Source organism: Salvelinus fontinalis, chromosome 13 (genome assembly GCF_029448725.1).
Source record: "Salvelinus fontinalis isolate EN_2023a chromosome 13, ASM2944872v1, whole genome shotgun sequence".
NCBI lineage: Eukaryota > Metazoa > Chordata > Actinopteri > Salmoniformes > Salmonidae > Salvelinus > Salvelinus fontinalis.
This window is the reverse complement of record NC_074677.1, coordinates 52852043-52874880: the sequence shown is the minus strand read 5'-3', so window position 1 is coordinate 52874880 and position 22838 is coordinate 52852043. Positions and strand designations below refer to the sequence as shown.

Below are 22838 nucleotides of genomic sequence, written 5' to 3'. Positions count from 1 at the left end.
TTCAGAGTCACCGAATATACTTTAATTATATTTATTTAACACAAGTGATAAATGGTAAATGCAATTTTCGTATATACGGGTTCACTGTATCACCACGCAGGGTAAAGCAGGGAACTGACTGAAATAGAACAGACATCTTCTTTTATACTGTGACAGATGTAGTTCCAACTTTAGAGTTGGCCTGTCACAGGGTGGAAAAGAAGGAAGGGGATACCAAGTCAGTTGCACAACTGAACGCATTCTACCGAAATGCCCTCCAACCCTGTCTGGTCTGTGTCTCTGTCTGTGGTGAAAGGCCATAGTAATGAGCTTGATGCTCCATTACAATGAATATCGGGGGTCTTATTCTGGTGACATCATGATCGATGCTTGACTGCCATTTGACAAATACAAATAATCTTGTTCTTTTGTCCATAATAATCTCATAATTTAGGCTATACCCGAACGAGCTGTTGGCTAGAGCGCACGTGCCAATACCAGAGTGGGCACATTCGCTATATAACACAATATCTATTGTGACAAAGCCATCAGTATAGTTGAAAACGCGATGGAAACCCATTTAACTTGTATTTTTTATTCGGTATATGGGAATTTACGCTTAAAAGTCATTTGTATTTGCACTAGTAGCAGTATTTTATCACGCACATACTTTTATCTACAACAAGTCAATTTGATGGAAACACATCTCTGGTGGGAAAATTCAGAAATTCAGAAATTGGATTTCTGCATATTTTAGAATATTCGCATGAAAATCTGTCGCCAACAGGATGGAAACCTAGCTAGTGTAAATTAATATTTGTTTGGTAGTGAGGTTATTAAAGCCTGTTGATACATCTCTCTCACACACACACACACACACACACACACACACACACACACACACACACACACACACACACACACACACACACACACACACACACACACACACACACACACACACACACACACACACAACACTCTCTCTCTCTATTCACTCCACCACAATCTCTCAGGCAGCATGCTCCCACTGTGGTGCCTGCAGGCTGATATTGGTGTTCTGGTCGTTGTCAGTCTCGTGGGGGTCGGAGGGCAGTGGGTCATAAGTGCGGCGGTACAACGCCCGGGTGACCAGGGTGATGATGAACATCTCCACAATCATTAGCTGCTGACTCAACACTGCAGACAGACAGATAGACACATACCAGACAGGGTTGGAGGACACAGATGTCATATTGATCAAGTAATGGCTCTCGTTTGGCCCTGTTTTGTCACTTACTGGTGCCACGGGCTCTAGAGGAGAAGGGCGGGGAGCAGGCAATGGTTCCATCCAAGGCCAGGACGTTAATAATGGCCGTCTGCAGCTGACTAAGCACCAGCACCAGCTATGGACACATGACCAGTGGCTTCATGAAGATACATCGAATATTAGGATGTAGGAACGGACACTGCCAGACCCAATCAGACAAAACATTCCACAAAGCCAAGGTCAAGGACTAAGTAAATGACAGCAGATGATGTATTCTCATCAATGGCACTTAGAAGAAGGCAGTTCCTTGAGCAGCTGGTTGGTGCAGTAAGGTCAGACTCACCTGGTACATGGCATACTTAGGTATGATCCTGACGCTACGCAGTGTGTTGCATGTGTTCATGAACATGATGGCGACAGACCAAAGGGAGATGATGGTGAGAACCCCTATAAATGGGTTGATCCAACTCGCCGTGTTTGTGATCTCACTCTAAACATTGAGACATGGAGAAAGGTCAAAGAGGGTAGGTTATGCATAGTGGACCTACATGGCATGCCACCAGGCTCAGTTGGAAACGTAAGGTGTAGAGGGGGTGTTTCTTTTTGCTGACAGGATTTTCACCAGGAGGAAGTTTATTACTTACATCAGAAAGATCAAAGTTGCCGTTGGTCCACAATATTATGGAGAGGATTGAGAGAAGTGTCTTTAATATAGCATACTGAAGAGCCCCCAGCTTCAGCAGGAATAACATACGCCTGAATGAAAACAACCCAGAGTTATTAACATCTTCTTACCACTGTATACATTACCAACACAAAGAATCATCTGGCCCAAGAGTGACCTGAGCATGAGTCATCATGTGACCTGATTTATGTTGAAAGATAAAGTAATGTGACAATTTACATATCTTCCTAATAATAATAATCATCATAACCAAACCAGTTTAGCTAAGATATTGGTGTTTGATGACAGACTCTGGTGTGCCACTGGTTACCGTGTGACCGGAACGCGGGGCAGGCAAGGACAGCAGCAGCAGCACGGTCCTGTACTGATCTTGAAGGTTTTCTTGTAATTGCGCTTCAGAAAGGTCTCGCTACCCCCACTCTCCTCTATCAGCATAATTAAGACCTTATACACCACCACTGCAAAGTACCTATAGAGAAAAGAAGAGTGTTTACTTGCAAGATACAGTGTACAGTGCCTTCAGAAAGTATTCACACCCGTATCAATAATTTGTCACTATTTCTGAGGCTATATGATGTATTGTTCAGCAGATTTACTACGTAATATGAATTTATTTGTTTTTATCTCATGATTTATTTGACATGCTATTAAATTGCTGGTGGGGGGGATTTACAAAATATATATCTATACATGTATTGTATGAATCCTATGAATAGAAATAATAAAAGTTGGATGTACATTTTTTTTTAAAATAAAGTATTCACACCCCTTCACTTTTTTCCAGATTTTGGTGTGACATCCTGAATTTAAAATCGATTAAATGTAGATTTTTTGTCACTAGCCTACACACAATACCCCATAATGTCAAAGTGGAATTAGGTTTTTCGAAAGTTTTACAAATGAATTAAAAGTGAAAAGCTGAAATGTCTTGAGTCAATAAGTATTCAACCCCTTTGTTATGGCAAGCCTAAAGTTCAGAAGTAAACATTTGCTTAACAAGTCACATAATAAGTTGCATGGACTCATTATGTGTGCAATAATAATGTTTAACATGATTTTTGAATGACTACCTTATCTCTGTACCCCACACATACAATTATCTGTAAGGTCACTCAGTCGAGCAGTGAATTTCAAACACATATTCAACCACAAAGACCAGGGAGATTTTCAATGCCTCGCAAAGGGCACCTATTGGTAGATTGGTAAAACAAATTTGACATTGAACATCTCTTTGAGCATGGTGAAGTTATTAATTACACTTTGGATGGTGTATCAATACACTTAGTCACTACAAAGATACAGGCGCCCTGCCTAACTCATTTGCCGGAGAGGAAGGAAACAGCTCAGGGATTTCACTATGAGGCCAATGGTGACTTTAAAACAGTTATAAAGTTTAATAGTTGTGATAGGAGAAAACTGAGGATAGATCAACGACATTGTAAGAATTTGTTGTTAACTGACTTGCCTAGTTAAATAAAGGTTAAATAAAATTAAGATAAATAAAAAGATTGTAGTGACTCCACAATACTAACCAAAATGACAAAGTGAAAAGAAGGAAGCCTGTTCAGAATAAAAATATTCCAGAACACGCATCCTGTTTGCAACAAGGCACTAATGTAATACTGCAAAACATGTGGCAAAACAAATGAACTTTTTGTCCTGAATACAAAGTGTTATGTTTGGGGCAAATCCAATACAACAAATCACTGAGTACCACTCTCCATATTTGCAAGCATAGTGGTGGCTGCATCATGTTATGTGTATGCTTGTAACCGTTAAGTACTTGTGAGTTTTTCAGGATAAAAAATAAATGGAATGGAGTTAAGCATAGGCAAAATCTGAGAGGAAAACCTGGTTTATTCTGCTTTCCACCAGACACTGGGAGATTAATTCACCTTCCAGCAGGCGAATAACCTAAAATACAAGGCCAAATCTACACTGGATTTTGTTACCAAGATGACAGTGAATGTTCCTGAGTGGCCAAGTTGCAGTTTTGACATGACCTGAAAATGGTTGTATAGCAATGATCACCAACCAATTTGACAGAACTTTAAGAATTTTGAAAAGAATAATGGGCAAATGTTGCACAATCCAGGTGTAGAAAGCTCTTAGAGACTTACCCAGAAAGACTCACAGCTGTAATCACTGCCAAAGGTGCTTCTATAAAGTATTGACTCAGGGGTGTGAATACTTATGTACATGTTTGAATATATTTTACCGTTATTTAACTAGGGAAGTTAGTTAAGAACAAATTCTTATTTACAATGACGGCCTAGGTGCAGTGGGTTAACTGCCTTGTTCAGGGGCAGAACGACAGATGTTTACCTTGTCAGCTCAGGGATTTGATCTAGCAACCTTTCTGGCACAACGCTCTAACCACTAGGCTACCTGCTGCTACCTGCTGCCCCAGGTAAATTAAATTTTTCTGTATTTCATTTTCAATAAATGTGCAAAGATTTATTGATACATGTTTCCACTTAGTCATTATGGGTATTGTGTATAGATGGTTGAGAATATATATTTTTTGATCCATTTTGTTTTCAAGCTATAACACAACAACATGTGGAATAAGTCAAAGGGCTACGTACACACATAACGAGTGTGTGACCAACCTTCAAAACCAGTTAGTCTGCACATTCAACTTTTGTTTGTGTCCCAAAAAGTTTGTGTTTGTATGTGTCATTTACTGTATTTCTGTGGATATAGTCTGATCTCTGATCTTTCCCATACACTGACACGGCATAATGATTAAGAAACTGATTAAATTGTGGTCAAATAGTTGAGTGCATTCATTAAAAAGCCTCTGCTTTATGTCAGTGCTCCTTGCTATGGTTCCCTGTCAGCTCATTATTACAGGAGGAAGAGCACTGCATATCTATAGTAAAGTATAGTACACATGTGTTTGCCTTTATAGGAGAGTATGTGAAAAAGAAAGAGAGCGAGAGAAAGAGAGAGAGAGAGAAAGAGAGAGAGAGAGAAAAAAGAGAGAAATAGAGAGTGAGAAAGATAGAGAGACAGAGAAAAGAGAGAGAGAGAAAACAAGAACAAGAGAAGAAGAGAAAAAGAGAGACAGAAGGGGAGAGAGAGCAGTAAGTACTGTGTGGGTGAGAGGAAACTTACGAATTAGAGGTCATATCTGTAAACATGGTTGCCCTTGGGATCCACATACCAAAACAAGCCATGGTAGCAATGACCTGAAACAGAGACAGAAAGGGAAAGGAGAGGGAAAGGGGGAAACCTAGTCAGTTTTACAACTGAATGCATTCAACTGAAATGTGTCTTCCACATTTAACCCAACCCCTCTGAATCAGAGAGGTGTGGGGGGCTGCCTTAATCGAATGATACGTTCAGCCATCTATTCACCGTCCACACAGTTCTAATTCATATAAATACAACATCAAATAGTCATGACCAAAAATATGAACACAGAATGACAGACATTCTCATTTACATCTTGAAAAAGTTGTCATCAAGGCAAAGGGTGGCTACTTGAAGAATCTCAAATATAAAATATTTTGTTTATTATTAATATTTTAATAATTTGATTTGTTTAACACTTTTTGGGTTACTACATTATTCCATGTGTGTTATTTCATAGTTTTGATATCTTCACTATTATTCTACAATGTAGAACATTTAAAAAATAAAGAAAAACCCTGGAATGAGTAGGTGTGTCCAAACTTTTGACTGGCACTGTCTATGGTGATGGCTACTGAAAACGGGGAGCTTAGTTCTTACCGGTGCAGCTCCATTTACCCACATAATAGTTGTCTTCTTGGGAGACGGGACTTTTCTATAGATAAACACACACTCCTCCAGGTATAGTAGCAGGGACAGTGTAGACATGAGGGTCAGCATGGAGTACAGAGCCACCCCAAAGACATCCAGTTCTAGTTAAGGGAGAGAGAGTGAGGAGTTCAGACAGTAGAGAGAGAGAGAGGTTGTATAGGTCATTGTGAAATCCATTACTGGACCGTTTATTGTAATCTAAGTCGCAGCCCCTGGCAACAACAACCTAATTTTAGGATAGGTTAGTGCCCTGACCACATCCCCATGGATTGGACACAACAGTATTTGTGAAACAGCATCAATTTAGACTTCTTATTTAGCTACAGCTTCTTTTGAGGTTGAGTGCAAATGAGATCCCAACAATACTTCACTCGGTCCAGTGAAAAGCCAGCTGCCTAAGTGTACCCTGAATGGTTTAATATGGACTGAGATCAAGGCTATCTGCAGAAACGTAAATTACTCTTAAAGAGATGCAACCTGAACGCAAAGGATGAAAGTTCATGCAAGTCATTTGTCATTCATATTAAATGATCCATCATGCTACTTCTGAGGACAGAAAATGACTGTGGAGAAACCAAATATTTATATCTGTAGCCTACACATGGACATTTGGAAATGGGCAGAAAGAGATTTAATCAAACATAGCGTGAGCCCAGCCAATGCTGTCCCTCTAAACAGCCTGTATCACAGACTGTAGCCTACAATTTGAAGGACATTGTAAGGTTCTGTATTTATTTTTCTTAGTCAACCTTGTGTTCTGTTTCTTTGTGTTCTTCAACGTAGCCCTGTCTTTCATTTTTGTTCAGATTATTAAAAAAAAAAAATTCAACCAGGTAGGCCAGTTGAGAACAAGTTCTCATTTACAACTGCGACCATGCCAAGATAAAGCAAAGCAGTGCGACAAAAACAACAACACAGAGTTACACATGGGATAAACAAAAGTACAGTCAATAACAATAGAAAAAATCTATACACAGTGAGTGCAAATGGAGTAAGGAGGTAAGGCAATACATAGGCCATAGTAGCGAAGTAATTACAATTTAGCAAATTAACACTGGAGTGATAGATGTGCAGATGATGATGTGCATTTCACCTGTGTTAGTTACTCACCTGGTCTCATCAGCCTTTTCCTAGCTCGTTTGTAAGAACCAGTTATGGTCTTCAACCCCAGTTTTGATTCACCAGCCTGTGTATGACCATTGCCTGCCTGTTTGCCTATCTGTGTATGACCATTGCCAGTGTAACGGATGTGAAATGGCTAGCTAGTTAGCGGGTGCGCGCTAGTAGCATTTCAATCAGTTACGTCACTTGCTGTGAGACATTAAGTAGGGTTGCCCCTTGCTCTGCAAGGGCCGGGCTTTTGTTTAGCGATGGGTAACGACGCTTCGTGGGTGTCAGTTGTTGATGTGTGCAGAAGGTCCCTGGTTCGCGCCCGTGTCGGGGCGAGGGGACGACGTAAAGTTATACTGTTACACCTGCCTGTTTGCCTATCTGTGTATGACCATTGCCTGCCTGTTTGCCTATCTGTGTATGACCATTGCCTGCCTGTTTGTGTATGACCATTGCCTGTCTGTTTGCCTATCTGTGTATGACCACGATTCCTGCCTTCTGCGAAGGCGAAATAATCACCTGCCGCGCTCTGCGCGTGAATCTACACCTTTTTCGCCCTGAGTATTCAGTACAGACATGTAAACTCAGAAGCTGTTTATTGGGCTTGCCTGTGTATTGAAGATGGCTCTGTGAACTGGAAAGTGAATTAATCAATCAATGAAATAATGAATTTACAAATTAATAAATATGTTAACTCTCAAGCTACCAACTGGGGTCATTTTGACCCCTGAGGCATATGTTGGAATACATTTACATTTAAGTCATTTAGCAGACGCTCTTATCCAGAGCGACTTACAAGTACATACAATCATACTTTTTTGTACTGGTCCCCCGTGGGAATCGAACCCACAACCCTGGCGTTGCAGGCGCCATGCTCTTCCAACTGAGCCACACGGGACCAATATACATACGTGGTTTATTCAAACCTTAACATTTTTCTTGACTTTGACAATCAACTTATCCTTAACGAATATAAATAATTATTCAGTGTTTCTGTATCAATATGGGCCTTTAAAAACATTTGGGAGGCAATTTGAACTTTTCTCCAAATTAACTTTTTGGTAGTAATGTGGATAGTACTTTGGGAAAAATATGCACGTCATATAAATAACATTTAGGCTTTTCGTTTGAAAGAATACGCTAATTAATTGTAATTTTGCTAAAAGAGCGGTCTGTTTTTGTATTTTGTTCCCCAGATTACATTAATTATATGTCTAATGATGTTTTGATATGAAAAAAGTTTATATTTTGCGATTGTTGCTTTTTCCAATAGTTTCTTATTGCGGTCAAAATGACCCCAGTTGGTAAACGATGCACGTAAAATATGTTGCTAACTTGAGAGTTAAGTTACTGCAGTAAATCAAACATTAAAAACCAGCTCCCGCGTCCCAAAAATGTGTTACTATAACGTGCTTTAAAAATAACACCGAAATCTATAATGAAACACTATTTGCGAACTGATAGATAATGTCATCTGTGTCACTCACGCTTTATGATATCGATAGCCAGCGGGGGTTCTTGTAAACAGGTCGGATGTATAGTGCTGTTGAGGGCTTCTTCCATATCCCCGGTCAGTTGAAGTCGCTAATGTATGGACTCGCAGGTGGTGAAATAATGGATAAAATAAACTATCCGTATCTCTTGCCCACCGACAGCAGTTATAGGAGCTGAGCTGGGAGGAAGCAGACAGCAACAGGTAGACAGACTATTTATTGAAACCTCCTCCTGCAATTCAATTCTGAGGAATGAAGGTATGAGTAAGACGTTAGCTCAGTAAATACAGCTGGGTCTACTAGTCAATGGAACCACCTCTGGATAGAGAATGGCAGATGCCTTTCATTCGAATCTTAGAACTACTGCACTTACTGAGCAACCTTGCTTATCAGGGATGCCCAATGGCCCAGTAGGCTCCTGTACCTCTCAGTGGAATTACTTGCCCATAGATTGTATTTAAATTCACACAGGAGAATGACCTTTGACTGGGGAGTATGTCTTCTTGCCAGCCAATATACAGGAATAAAAGGAGTGAGACCAAGGAAAAAAATAATGAAGTACTGTTCAGCCCACAAACTTAAAAGTTGTGGCTTTATTTAAACAGTATCCCCTCTCTCTCTCTGATGCATTCTGCCAATCATATTTATGTCTCGCGTAAGTGTCTCTAGAATTCATTGCCTTCACTGTTTTTTTCGTCATTCTTGTCATCTGATGTGTATCTCTGTCACTTTTAGCCCCACATCATCTGTCGCCATGTACAGTAGCCAGAATAAAGACTGTCAGGCAGTGGGATTTAGCTACTAAATATTGATGGATTCGTATGGGGTCTCAACACTGAACTAGATAATTGCATTTGAGCTAAGAAAAAACATGATTATGTAGTATGTAGGATGAGAAAATTAGGTCTAATCGGCTTACCTGGTTACAAATTAAGTGAAGGGAGAAGTTGGACCATGATCCAAAAACAGACCTGGAGGGATTACAGTCAAACGTTGAGGCTTGCAATAATAAAATATGAAGAGAAAAGGAAGAGAGAGAAAGTGTGCACGAGAGACAGCCTAAAAGACGCTTGTCTGAATAAGAAGCCAAGCATTTGCTTTGCCTACAAAGACACCTGTAGATAGTCATGTGTGGCTTCACCAAAGACATGGGCTTCTCACACATTTCTCTCCATTCGCACAACTCCGGTGGATGGCAGAGAGTTCATTCCCCCACGGTAGACACTGTCACACTCTGTCCCTTCATACCCCATCGGGGTTAGAATCACATTCCTGTGAAGGGAATGTCCTTGAGATACAAACTAGTGTCACTTCAATGCCATGACCTGGTGGAGAAAACCATCTAAAACTGCTGCTTTATTTCGCCAAGACAAACAATTCATCCTGAACAAATAGTCTCTCATCAAATCAAAGTTTATTGGTTACGTACACAGTTTAGCAGATCCTATAGCGGGTGCAGCGAAATGCTTATGCGACTTGCTAACAATGCAGTCAAATGTCAAAGTTACACAATCAATTTACAAAAAAAGTAAAACAATCTAGAAATATCGTAACAAATTAACAACAAAAATAGCACTGTAACAATAATCCAAATGCAATCTATACGTATCTACACCGGATGAATTTATACAAGATATACTAGGAATGATGTGTACAGTAGTTATATTAATGAGCTATGTCAAGAATGCAGTATATAAATAAATATGCGCGGTGTATAAACAGTGCAACTGAAATGCAATGTACAGTAGTTGAAATATTAGAATGAACTGTCAAGAACAGTATACAGTACCAGTCAAAAGTTTGGACACAACTACTAATTCAATTTTTTTTCCCTTTTTTTAAAAACTATTTTCTACAACGTAGAATAATAGTGAAGACATCAAAACTATTAAATAACACATATGGAATTACATAGTAACCAAAAAAGTGTTAAACAAAAAAACGATTTCAGTTTTAGATTCTTCAAAGTAGCCACCCTTTGCCTTGATGACAGCTTTGCACACTCTTGGCATTCTCTCAACTAGCTTCATGAGGTAGTCACCTGGAATGCATTTCAATTAACAGTTGTGCCTTGTTAAAAGCTAATTTGTGGAAATTCTTTCCTTCTTAATACGTTTGAGCCAATCAGTTGTGTTGTGACAAGGTAGGGGGGGTATACAGAAGATAGCCCTATTATGTAAAAGACCAAGTCCATATTATGGCAAGAACAGCTCAAATAAGCAAAGAGAAACAACAATCCATCATTACTTTAAGATGTGAAGGTCAGTCAATGACGAACATTTTAAGAACTTTGAAAGTTTCTTCAAGTGCAGTCACAAAAAACATCAAGCGCTATGATGAAACTGGCTCTCAGGAGGACCGCCATAGGAAAGAAAGACCCAGAGTTACCTCTGCTGCAGAGAATAAGTTCATTAGAGTTAATTGCCTCAGAAATTGCAGCCCAAATAAATGCTGTTCAAAGGAGACTGCGTGAGTCAGGCCCTTGTGGTTGAATTGCTGCAAAGAAACCACTACTAAAGGACACCAATAATAAGAAGAGACTTGCTTGGGACAAGAAACACGAGCAATGGACATTAGACTGGTGGAAATCTGTCCTTTGGTCTGATGAGTCCAAATTTGAGATTTTTGGTTCCAACCGGTGTGTCTTTGTGAGACGCAGAGTAGGTGAACGGATGATGTGCTGTGAAGGATAGTTTTGTTCTCTTTTTAACAAAAATATATGCCTTATAGAAATGTTACATGTTACATGTTACATTAGAAATAGGACATGTTAATCACAAAACATAGCGTGATTGCAGAAAAGCTGTTGATAATCTAGGGTGTCGAATGTGCTAACCACGAGGTTGAGACAAGATGGAAAATTCTCAGCTACACAACAAACACTTCCGGATATCTGGATCCTGTGTGCTGTGCGGCTGGGACCAGCTTAGGCACCACCGATAGGCTAGCAAGTTTAAACCACGCTAAGCCTCTACTGTGACAGGCCAACTCTAAAGTTGGAACTACATCTGTCACAGTATAAAAGAAGATGTCTGTACAAATTCAGTCAGTTCTCTGCTTTACCCTGCGTGGTGATACAGTGAACCCGTATACAGTGATCCCTCGCCACTTCGCGGTTCACTTATCGCGGATTCGCTATTTCGCGGATTTTCATAATGCATTTTTTTTTTTTTTTGGTGCATTGTGCTCTGCATTCTGATTCGCTAAAAACTCACTCCCGCTTCTTGTATCAAAACATGCTACGAATTGTGCTATCATTTTGTCGTCTCGTGCAGTTATGTGTACGTACATAAAACAGCTTGGCAAATTTACATTAAGTTGGCTTGGTCGCTTAGCAACCATGGTGCGAATGGCCACTGAACTTAAGCGAGTAGCTGAGGAATGGGACCCTTTGATGAGCCGTTCATTACAGTTCTCCAACGTAATCGATGGTGGCATGTCGGTGTACAAGGATCTTTTTGCAAAGAAGAAAAAAGAGCGACAACAGCTGCCTATCACTATGTTCTTCTCCCGAACAAACACACCTGCACTGCGGGCTTCAGAAGAAGAGAACACTGCAGAGCGCAGTCAGGATGCAGCGGCCCAGTCTGAAGAGCAGTGAAACGGCCTACACGTGAGTCACTGTATTTGTATACATGTAATAGTTGCTAATTGTAAAAAAAAAAAGTTTTCTATTTCGCGGATTTCACTTATCGCGGGTCATTTTCGGAACGTAACCCCCGCGATAAACGAGGGATTACTGTATACGAAAATTGCATTTACCATTCTGAGATTATGTTAAATAAAAATACTTAAAGTATATTCGGTGACTTTGAATCACATTTTATCCTGATACCAGATTCGATTGACGCAACCCTTCACAGTGGCTCCCACCGTGAAGCATGGAGGAGGAGGTGTGATGGTGTGGTGCTGCTTTGCTGGTGACATTTAGTGATTTATTTAGAATTCAAGGCACACTTAACCAGCATGGCTACCACAACATTCTGCAGCAATACACCATCACATCTGGTTTGCGCTTAGTGGGACTATCATTTGATTTTCAACAGGACAATGACCCAACACACCTCCAGGCTGTGTAAGGGCTATTTGATCAAGGAGAGTGACAGAGTGCTGCATCAGATCACCCGACCTCAACCCAAATGAGATGGTTTGGGATGAGTTGGACCACAGAGTGAAGGAAAAGCAGCCAACAAGTGCTCAGCATATGTGGGAACTTCAACTTGGAAAAACATTCCTCATGAAGCTGGTTGAGAGAATGCCAAGAGTGTGCAAAGCTGTCATCAAGGCAAAGGGTGGCTACTTTGAAGAATCTAAAATATAAAATGTTTTTGATTTGTTTAACATTTTTTTGGTTACTACATGATAGCATATGTGTTATTTCATAGTTTGATGTCTTCACTATTATTCTACAATATAGAAAATCGGAAAAATAAAGAAAAATCCTTGAATGAGTAGGTGTGCACGTAAGATAGCGCCGGAGAGGAAAGTAGACGTTTTACGTGTCCCCAACCTATTGTGTTTTTTTTGTTTGTTTATTTGCTAAGTTTGTAACGTATTTAGGATAGAACAGCGGCGTCTGGTAAGACAAGGGGCGTCGGACTATGTATTTTTGTAAATAACAGCTGGTGCACGATATCTAAGAAAGTCTTGAGCTATTGCTCGCCTGAGGTAGAGTATCTCATGATAAGCTGTAGACCACACTATCTACCTAGAGAGTTTTCATCTGTATTTTTCATACAGTGCCTTATGAAGGTATTCACCCCCCTTGGCATTTTTCCTATTTTGTTGCTTTACAACCTGGAATTAAAATGGATTTTGGGGGGGTTTGTATCATTTGATTTACACAACATGCCTACAACTTTTAAGATGCTAAATATTTTTTATTGTGAAACAAACAAGAAATAAGACAAATAAACAAAAAACTTGAGCGTTCATAACTATTCACCCCCCCAAAAAAACCTTTTGCAGCAATTACAGCTGCAAGTCTCTCGGGGTTTGTCTCTATAAACTTGGCACGTCAAGCCACTTGGATTTTTGCCCATTCTTCAAGGCAAAACTGCTCCATCTCCTCCAAGTTGGATGGGTTCCGCTGGTGTAAAGCAATCTTTAAGTCATACCACAGATTCTCAATTGGATTGAGGTCTGGGCTTTGACTAGGCCATTCCAAGACATTTAAATCTTTCCCCTTAAACCACTCGAGTGTTGCTTTAGCAGTATGCTTACGGTCATTGTCCTGCTGGAAGGTGAACCTCCGTCCCAGTCTCAAATCTCTGGAAGACGTAAACAGGTTACCCTCAAGAATTTCCCTGTGTGTAGCATCATCCGTCATTCCTTCAATTCTGACCAGTTTCAAAGTCCCTGCCGATGAAAAACATGGTGTTCTCGGGGTGATGAGAGGTGCTGGGTTTGCGCAAGACATAGCGTTTTCCTTGATGGCCAAAAAGCTACATTTGACCAGAGTACCTTCTTCCATATGTTTGGGGAGTCTCCCACATGCCTTTTGGCGAACACCAAACGTGTTTGCTTATTTCTTTCTTTAAGCAATGGCTTTTTTCCCATTCTTCCATAAAGCCCAGCTCTGTGGAGTGTATGGCTTAAAGTGGTCCTATGGACTGTCACGTTCCTGACCTATTTATGTTAGTTGTTATGTGTGTTAGTTGGTCAGGACGTGAGGTTGGGTGGGCATTCTATGTTTTCTGTTTCTGTGTTGGTTTTGGGTTACCTGGTATGGCTCTTAATTAGAGGCAGGTGTTTGGCGTTCCTCTAATTAAGAGTCATATTTAGGTAGGCGTTGTCACAGTGTTCGTTGTGGGTGATTGTCTCCTGTGTCAGTATGTATGTTCGTGCCACACTGGACTGTAGCGTTTGTTTGTTTCGTTTCGTTTCGATGTCGTCTGTTTCCTGTACGTAAGTTTATGTTTAGTTATGTAAGTTTATGTTCAGGTTTCGTCAACGTCGTTTTCTTGTTTTGTAGTTTTGAAAGTGTTTTGTTTCGTTTCGTGTTGCCATCGTATTCATAATAAAGATGGCTTATTTCCCAAATGCTGCGTTTTGGTCTGAAGATCCTTCTCTCCTCACCTCATCCGAGGATGAGGAGAGCACCAGCCTTTACAGAATCACCCACCACGCTAAGACCAAGCGGCAAGGGAAAAATAAACGGAGTAAGGGACAGGAGAGGAAGGAGCAATGGACATGGGACGATTTATTGGATGGAAAAGGTGTCTACACATGGGAGGAGATCCTGGCTGGTAGAGATCGCCTCCCATGGGAACAGCTGGAGGCACTGAGGAGAGCAGAGGCTACCGGAGAGAGGAACCGGAGCTATGAGGGAACGCGTCTGGCACGGAAGCCAAAAAAGCCCGTAAGTAATTCCCAAAAATTTCTTGGGGGGGGGCTAGGAGGTAGTGGGCCAAGGGCAGGTAGGAGACCTGCGCCCACTTCCCAGGCTTACCGTGGAGAGCGGGAGTACGGGCAGGCGTCGTGTTACGCAGTAGAGCGCACGGTGTCTCCTGTACGAGTGCATAGCCCAGTGCGGGTTATTCCACCTCCCCGCACTGGTAGGGCTAGATTGAGTATTGAGCCAGGTGTCATGAGGCCGGCTCAACGCGTCTGGTCTCCAGTGCGTCTCCTCGGGCCGGCATACATGGCACCGGCCTTACGCATGGTTTCCCCGGTTCGCCTACATAGGCCGGTGCGGGTTATTCCACCTCCCCGCACTGGTCGGGCGACCGGGAGCATTCAACCAGGTAAGGTTGGGCAGGCTCAATGCTCAAGGGTGCCAGTACGTCTCCACGGTCCGGTATTTCTGGCACCACCTCCCCGCCCCAGCCTAGTACCTACAGTGTCTACACTACGCACTAGGCTACCAGTGCGTATCTTGAGCCCTGTTCCTCCTCCACGCACTCTCCCTGTAGTGCGTGTATCTAGCCCGGTGCCTCCAGTTCCGGCCCCACGCACTAAGCTACCAGTGCGTCTCCAGAGCCCTGTACAAACTGTATCTTCTCCCCCTACTAATCCTGATGTGCTTGTCCTCAGCCCGGCGTCACCAGTGCCGGTACCACGCATCAGTTATAGAGTGGGCTTTGAGAATACAGTGTGCCCTGTCCCTGCTCCCCGCACTAGTAGGAAGGTGCTTATCCTTAGCCCGGTGCCTCCAGTTCCGGCACCACGCACCAGGTCTACAGTGCACCGTATCCGGCCAGAGCCATCCGTCTCCCCAGCGCCATCTGAGCCATCCGTCTCCCCAGCGCCATCTGAGCCATCCGTCTCCCCAGCGCCATCTGAGCCATCCGTCTCCCCAGCGCCATCTGAGCCATCCGTCTCCCCAGCGCCGTCTGAGCCATCCGTCTGCCAGGAGCCTGCAAAGCCGCCCGTCTGCCATGAGCCTGCAAAGCCGCCCGTCTGCCATGAGCCTACAGAGCCGTCAGCCAGACAGGAGCCGCTAGAGCCGTCAGCCAGACAGGAGCCGCTAGAGCCGTCAGCCAGACAGGATCTGCCAGAGCCGCCAACCAGACAGGATCTGCCAGAGCCGCCAACCAGACAGGATCTGCCAGAGCCGCCAACCAGACAGGATCTGCCAGAGCCGCCAACCAGACAGGATCTGCCAGAGCCGCCAACCAGACAGGATCTGCCAGAGCCTCCAGCGAGCCATGAGCAGCCAGAGCCGTCAGAGAGCCATGAGCAGCCAGAGCCGTCAGAGAGCCATGAGCAGCCAGAGCCGTCAGAGCGCCATGAGCAGCCAGAGCCGTCAGAGCGCCATGAGCAGCCAGAGCCGTCAGAGCGCCATGAGCGTCGAGAGCCGTCAGCCTGCCATGAGCGTCGAGAGCCGTCAGCCTGCCATGAGCGTCGAGAGCCGTCAGCCTGCCATGAGCGTCGAGAGCCGTCAGCCTGCCATGAGCGTCGAGAGCCGTCAGCCTGCCATGAGCGTCGAGAGCCGTCAGCCTGCCATGAGCGTCGAGAGCCGTCAGCCAGCCATGAGCGTCGAGATTCGTCAGTCAGCCATGAGCTGCCCTTCAGCCTGAAAAGGCTAGATACCCAGAACTGCCCAGCAGTCCAGAGCTGTCTCTCTGTCCGGAGCTGCCTTTCAGTCCGGAGTTGCCCCTCTATCCTGATCTCCCTCTCTATCTTCATCTACCTCTATATTCTTATCTATCCCTCTGTCTTGATTTATCTCTCTGTCCCGGTGTTGTCCTTATTAGGTATGTTATTAAGAGGATTTTGTGGGGGAAAAAAGAGGGTGGACATTCTTGGAGGGAGGAAGCTAGGATGGATTATGGTGGGGTGGGAACCGCGCCCGGAGCCTGAGCCACCACCGTGGTTAGATGCCCACCCAGACCCTCCCCTAGACTTTGTGCTGGTGCGTCCGGAGTTCGCACCTTGTGGGGGGGGGTAATGTCACGTTCCTGACCTATTTATGTTAGTTGTTATGTGTGTTAGTTGGTCAGGACGTGAGGTTGGGTGGGCATTCTATGTTTTCTGTTTCTGTGTTGGTTTTGGGTTACCTGGTATGGCTCTTAATTAGAGGCAGGTGTTTGGCGTTCCTCTAATTAAGAGTCATATTTAGGTAGGCGTTGTCACAGTGTTCGTTGTGGGTGATTGTCTCCTGTGTCAGTATGTATGTTCGTGCCACACTGGACTGTAGCGTTTGTTTGTTTCGTTTCATTTCGATGTCGTCTGTTTCCTGTACGTAAGTTTATGTTTAGTTATGTAAGTTTATGTTCAGGTTTCGTCAACGTCGTTTTCTTGTTTTGTAGTTTTGAAAGTGTTTTGTTTCGTTTCGTGTTGCCATCGTATTCATAATAAAGATGGCTTATTTTCCAAATGCTGCGTTTTGGTCTGAAGATCCTTCTCTCCTCACCTCATCCGAGGATGAGGAGAGCACCAGCCGTTACATGGACAGTTACTCCAATCTGCACTGTGGAGCTTTGCAGCTCCTTCAGTGTTATCTTTGGTCTATTTGTTGCCTCTCTGAATAATACCCTCCTTGCCTGGTCCGTGAGTTTTGGTGTGCGGCCCTCTCTTGGCAGGTTTCTTGTGGTGCCATATTCTTTCTTTTTTATAATTAATTTAATGGTGCTCTGTGGGATGTTCAAAGTTTCGGATATTTCTTATAACCCAACCCTGATCTGTACTTCTCCACAACTTTGTCCCTGATCTGTTTGGAGAGCTCACTGGTCTCCATGGTGCCGCTTGCTTGGTGGTGCCCCTTGCTTAGTGGTGTTGCAGACTCTGGGGCCTTCCATAACAGGTATACTGAGATCATATGACAGATCATGTGACACTTAGATTGCACACATGAGGACTTTATGTGACTTCTGAAGGTAAGTGGTTGCACCACATCTTATTTAGGGGCTTCATAGCAAAGGGGGCGAATACATATGCACGCACCACTTTTCCGTTTTAAAATATTTTGAAACAAGTTATTTTTTTAATTTCACTTCACCAATTTGGACTATTTTGTGTATGTCCATTACATGAAATCCAAATAAAAATCAATTTAAATTAAAGGTTGTAATTCAACAAAATTGGAAAATCGCCAAGGGGGATGAATACTTTTGCAAGGCACAGTAGCTGTTCACATACCACCACAGTCAGAGGCTGGCACTAAGACAGCATCAAATGAGCTGTATTCCACCATAAGCGAACAAGAAAATGCTCACCCAGAGGCGGCGCTCCTAGTAACCGGGGACTTTAATGCAGGGAAACTTAAATTTGTTTGACCAAATTTCTATCAGCATGTTAAATGTGCAACCAGAGGGAAAAAAACTCTGGACCACCTATACTCCACACACAGAGACGCATACAAAGCTCTCCCTCGCACTCCATTTGGCAAATCTGACCACAATTTTATCCTCCTGATTCCTGATAACAAGCATACCCCAACCAGAAGCCATGGATTACAGGCAGCATCCGCACTGAGCTAAAGGCTAGAGCTGCTGCTTTCAAGGAGCGGGACTCTAACTCGGAAGCTTATAAGAAATCCCACTATGCCCTCTGACGAACCATCAAACAGGCAAAGCGTTAATACAGGACTAAGATCGATTCATACTACACCAGCTCTGACACTCGTCGAATGTGGCAGGGCCTGCAAACCATTACAGACTACAAAGGGAAGCACAGCCGAGAGCTGCCCAGTGACACGAGCCTACCTGACGAGCTAAACTACTTCTATGCTCGCTTTGAGGTAAATAACACTGAAACATGCATAAGAGCACCAGCTGTTCCGGAAGACCGTGTAATCACGCTCTCCGCAGCCAATGTGAGTAAGACCTTTAAACAGGTCAATATTCACAAGGCCGCAGGGCTAGATGGATTACCATGACGTGTTCAGCGAGCATGCGCTGACCATCTGGCAAGTGACTGGCACTGACATTTTCAACCTCTCCCTGTCCAAGTCTGTAATACCAACATGTTTTAAGCAGACCACCATAGTGCCTGTGCCCAAGAACACTAAAGTAACCTGCCTAAATGACTACCGACCCGTAGCACTCACGTCTGTAGCCATGAAGTGCTTTGAAAGGCTGATCATGGCTCACAACACCACCATTATCCCAGAAACCCTAGACCCACTCCAATTTGCATACCGCCCCAACAGATCCACAGATGATGCAATCTCTATTGCACTCCACACTGCCCTTTCTCACCTGGACAAAAGGAACACCTATGTGAGAATGCTATTCATTGACTACAGCCCAGCGTTCAACACCATAGTGCCCTTAAAGCTCATCAAAAACCTAAGGACCCTGGGACTAAAGACCTCCCTCTGCAACTGGATCCTGGACTTCCTGACGCGCCGCACCCAGGTGGTAGGGGTAGGTAACAACACATCAGCCACGCTGATCCTCAACACAGGGGCCCCTCAGGGGTGCGTGCTCAGTCCCCTCCTGTACTCCCTGTTCACTCATGACTCATGACTCATGACATTAGAGAACAAATCCAAGATGGCGTAGCAGTGTAGACGTCTTTGTCCTGTCGTGTCCCGTGTCCCTTGTATATATCTTTTTACATCTTTTTCTTCGCATATCTTTTAAAAATACTTTCTTAAACCTCAACTTCTAAATACTCTCCTGCAACCCGCCTCACCCAATGTGGCGTGGATCTGCTTTTTTCTAAAGTATTTCTATTTACTTCTGATCTGGAATCCATTTACTGAAGATAGCCAGCTAACTGCCTACCAGCTATCAGTTAGCAAACCATTGCTAGCGGTCATCAGCTAACCTTTAGCTCGGAAAGCTCTCGCTAGTTCGAACAACGTGACTAAAACCAGAGCATAACGGACCTATTTCTCTCCATATCCCCGGATTCCTACCGCAAACTCTGAACATTTTCATCTGGATCTTCGCAACTAGCTAACCACAATCCCGGGTGACCACTCCTGGCTAGCGTTTCCATCCCGGAGCAAGCACCAATTAGCCTGAAGCTAGCCCGGCTAGGGCTCCTGTGCTACCACTGAAGCCCACTCCTGGGCTACAATATCCGGACCCCTTTACTGCCGGTACGGAGCATGGAACCCCGCCGATCCTCTACGACTGGAATACCGACATAATCTGCCCGAGGACTCCAACAGGCCCCTCAGGCGTGACGCCCGCTGAAGGCCCATTCTGCTAACCTACTAGGCCTGTTAGCTACCTAGAGCTACCTGGAACCCTACTAATTCCACGACTGGTCTATCGACGTCACCGCACAAAGAGGCAAAAACAGACCCCCCCCCCATCGCGACGTCCCCCAAAGGCTAACTTGCCTGCCCCGGTCTGCTAACTGCTAGCTTATCTTGCAGCTAGCGCAGCCAGGAAGCTAGCACCAGTTAGCAAACACAATTCTACAATTCACAACCTCTCTTTCGCCATCGCTATCCGGCTTGGATTCTCTGTCAACACGACCACGTCTGGTCTGCAGACGTGCCCTCAACCGGCCTCCGTCTGAGCAGACCCCCTCCGTCTGAGCAGACCACCCCCCGGGCTACTAACTTTAAACGCGTGCTAGCTTAGTGGAGGCCTCACTGCTCCATCTACGGCTGCCCCCTGGACACTATGACCACTTGGCTACATAGCTGATGCCTGCTTGACTGTCCATTAATTCACGGTACTCCATTCTGTTTATTTGTGTTTTATCTGTCGGCTCTGTGCCTTAACTCAGGATCTGTGTGTAGTTAATCCGACCCTCTCTGCCCAGTCGTCGCCATTTTTACCTTCTGTTGCTGTGTTAGCTGACTAGCTGCTGTTATCTCACCTGTTGTTTTAGCTAGCTCTCCCAATCATGACCTGCAATCACTTTATGCCTTATTGTATGTCTCTCTCAAATATCAATATGCCTTGCATACTGTTGTTCAGGCTAGTTATCATTGTTTTGGTTTGCAATGGACCCCGTAGTTCCACTCTCCGTACCTCTGATACCTCCTTTGTCCCACCCCCCACACATGCGGTGACCTCACCCATTGAGACCAGCATGTCCAGAGATACAACCTCTCTTATCATCACCCAGTGCCTGGGCTTGCCTCCGCTGTACCCGTGCCCCACCATACCCTGGTCTGCACATTATGCCCAGAATCTATTCTACCACGCCCATAAATCTGCTCCTTTTATTCCTTGTCCCCAACGCTCTAGGCGACCAGTTTTGATAGCCTTTAGCCGCACCCTCATCCTACTACTCCTCTGTTCCTCGGGTGATGTGGAGGTAAACCCAGGCCCTGCATGTCCCCAGGCACCCTCATTTGTTGACTTCTGTGATCGAAAAAGCCTTGGCCTCATGCATGTCAACATCAGAAGCCTCCTCCCTAAGTTTGCCTTACTCACCGCTTTAGCACACTCTGCCAACCCTGAAGTCCTTGCCGTGTCTGAATCCTGGCTTAGGAAGGCCACCAAAAACTCTGAGATTTCCATACCCAGCTATAACACTTTCCGTCAAGATAGAACTGCCAAAGGGGGAGGAGTTGCAATCTACTGCAGAGATAGCCTGCAAAGTTCTGTCATACTTTCCAAGTCTATGCCCAAACAGTTCGAACTTCTAATTTTAAAAATTAATCTCTCTAGAAATAAGTCTCTCACTGTTGCCGCCTGCTACCGACCCCCCTCAGCTCCCAGCTGTGCCCTGGACACCATCTGTGAATTGATCGCTCCCCATCTAGCTTCAGAGTTTGTTCTGTTAGGTGACCTAAACTGGGATATGCTTAACACCCCGGCAGTCCTACAATCTAAGCTTGATGCCCTCAATCTCACACAAATCATCAAGGAACCCACCAGCTACAACCCTAAATCCGTAAACATGGGCACCCTAATAGACATTATCCTGACCAACTTGCCCTCCAAATACACCTCTGCTGTCTTCAATCAAGATCTCAGCGATCACTGCCTCATTGCCTGTATCCGCCACGGGTCCACGGTCAAACGACCACCCCTCATCACTGTCAAACGCTCCCTAAAACACTTCTGCGAGCAGGCCTTTCTAATCGACCTGGCCCGGGTACCCTGGAAGGATATTGACCTCATCCCGTCAGTTGAGGATGCCTGGTCATTCTTTAAAAGTTACTTCCTCACCATATTAGACAAGCATGCTCCGTTCAAAAAATGCAGAACCAAGAACAGATATAGCCCTTGGTTCACTCCAGACCTGACTGCCCTCGACCAGCACAAAAACATCCTGTGGCGAACTGCAATAGCATCGAAGAGCCCCCGCGATATGCAACTGTTCAGGGAAGTCAGGAACCAATACACGCAGTCAGTCAGGAAAGCAAAGGCCAGATTTTTCAAGCAGAAATTTGCATCCTGTAGCTCTAACTCCAAAAACTTCTGGGATACTGTAAAGTCCATGGAAAACAAGAGCACCTCCTCCCAGCTGCCCACTGCACTGAGGCTAGATAACACGGTCACCACTGATAAGTCCGTGATAATCGAAAACTTCAACAAACATTTCTCAATGGCTGGCCATGCCTTCCACCTGGCGACTCCAACCTTGGCCAACAGCCCCGCCCCCCCCGCTGCTACTCGCCCAAGCCTCCCCAGCTTTTCCTTTACCCATTATTTTATTTTATTTTTATTTTATTTCACCTTTATTTAACCAGGTAGGCAAATTGAGAACACGTTCTCATTTACAATTGCGACCTGGCCAAGATAAAGCAAAGCAGTTCGACACATACAACAACACATAGTTACACATGGAGTAAAACAAACATACAGTCAATAATACAGTGAAAAATAAGTCTATATACAATATGAGCAAGTGAGGTGAGATAAGGGAGGTGAAGGCAAACAAAATATATATATAAATAAATAAAAATATAAAAAGGCCATGGTGGCGAAGTAAATACAATATAGCAAGTAAAAAAGTAAAAAAAAGTAGAGATAGTAGAGATAGAAAAAAGTAGAGATAGAAATAATGGGGTGCAAAGGAGCAAAATAAATAAATAAATAAATACAGTAGGTAAAGAGGTAGTTGTTTGGGCTAAATTATAGATGGGCTATGTACAGGTGCAGTAATCTATGAGCTGCTCTGACAGCTGGTGCTTAAAGCTGGTGAGGGAGATAAGTGTTTCCAGTTT

General features: G+C 43.9%; 1 protein-coding gene across 2 annotated transcripts; it reads right to left on the bottom strand.

Moving 5' to 3' along the window:
• Positions 1 to 15: 15 nt before the first annotated feature.
• LOC129868995 (organic solute transporter subunit alpha-like) lies at positions 16 to 8666 on the bottom strand. Of its 2 annotated transcripts, none has more exons than XM_055943416.1 (8): positions 8300 to 8666; positions 5652 to 5803; positions 5034 to 5107; positions 2224 to 2382; positions 1873 to 1984; positions 1572 to 1718; positions 1259 to 1364; positions 16 to 1158 (listed from the first exon to the last, which is right to left on the bottom strand). In XM_055943416.1, exons 1-8 carry the CDS (start codon positions 8373 to 8375, stop codon positions 992 to 994), a joined length of 993 nt encoding a protein of 330 aa, XP_055799391.1. In that variant the 5' UTR covers positions 8376 to 8666; the 3' UTR covers positions 16 to 991. The 2 variants fall into 2 exon arrangements, with proteins under 2 accessions (XP_055799391.1, XP_055799392.1); XM_055943417.1 differs by lacking the exon at positions 8300 to 8666 and adding an exon at positions 6813 to 7912.
• Between the last annotated feature and the right edge of the window lie 14172 nt (positions 8667 to 22838).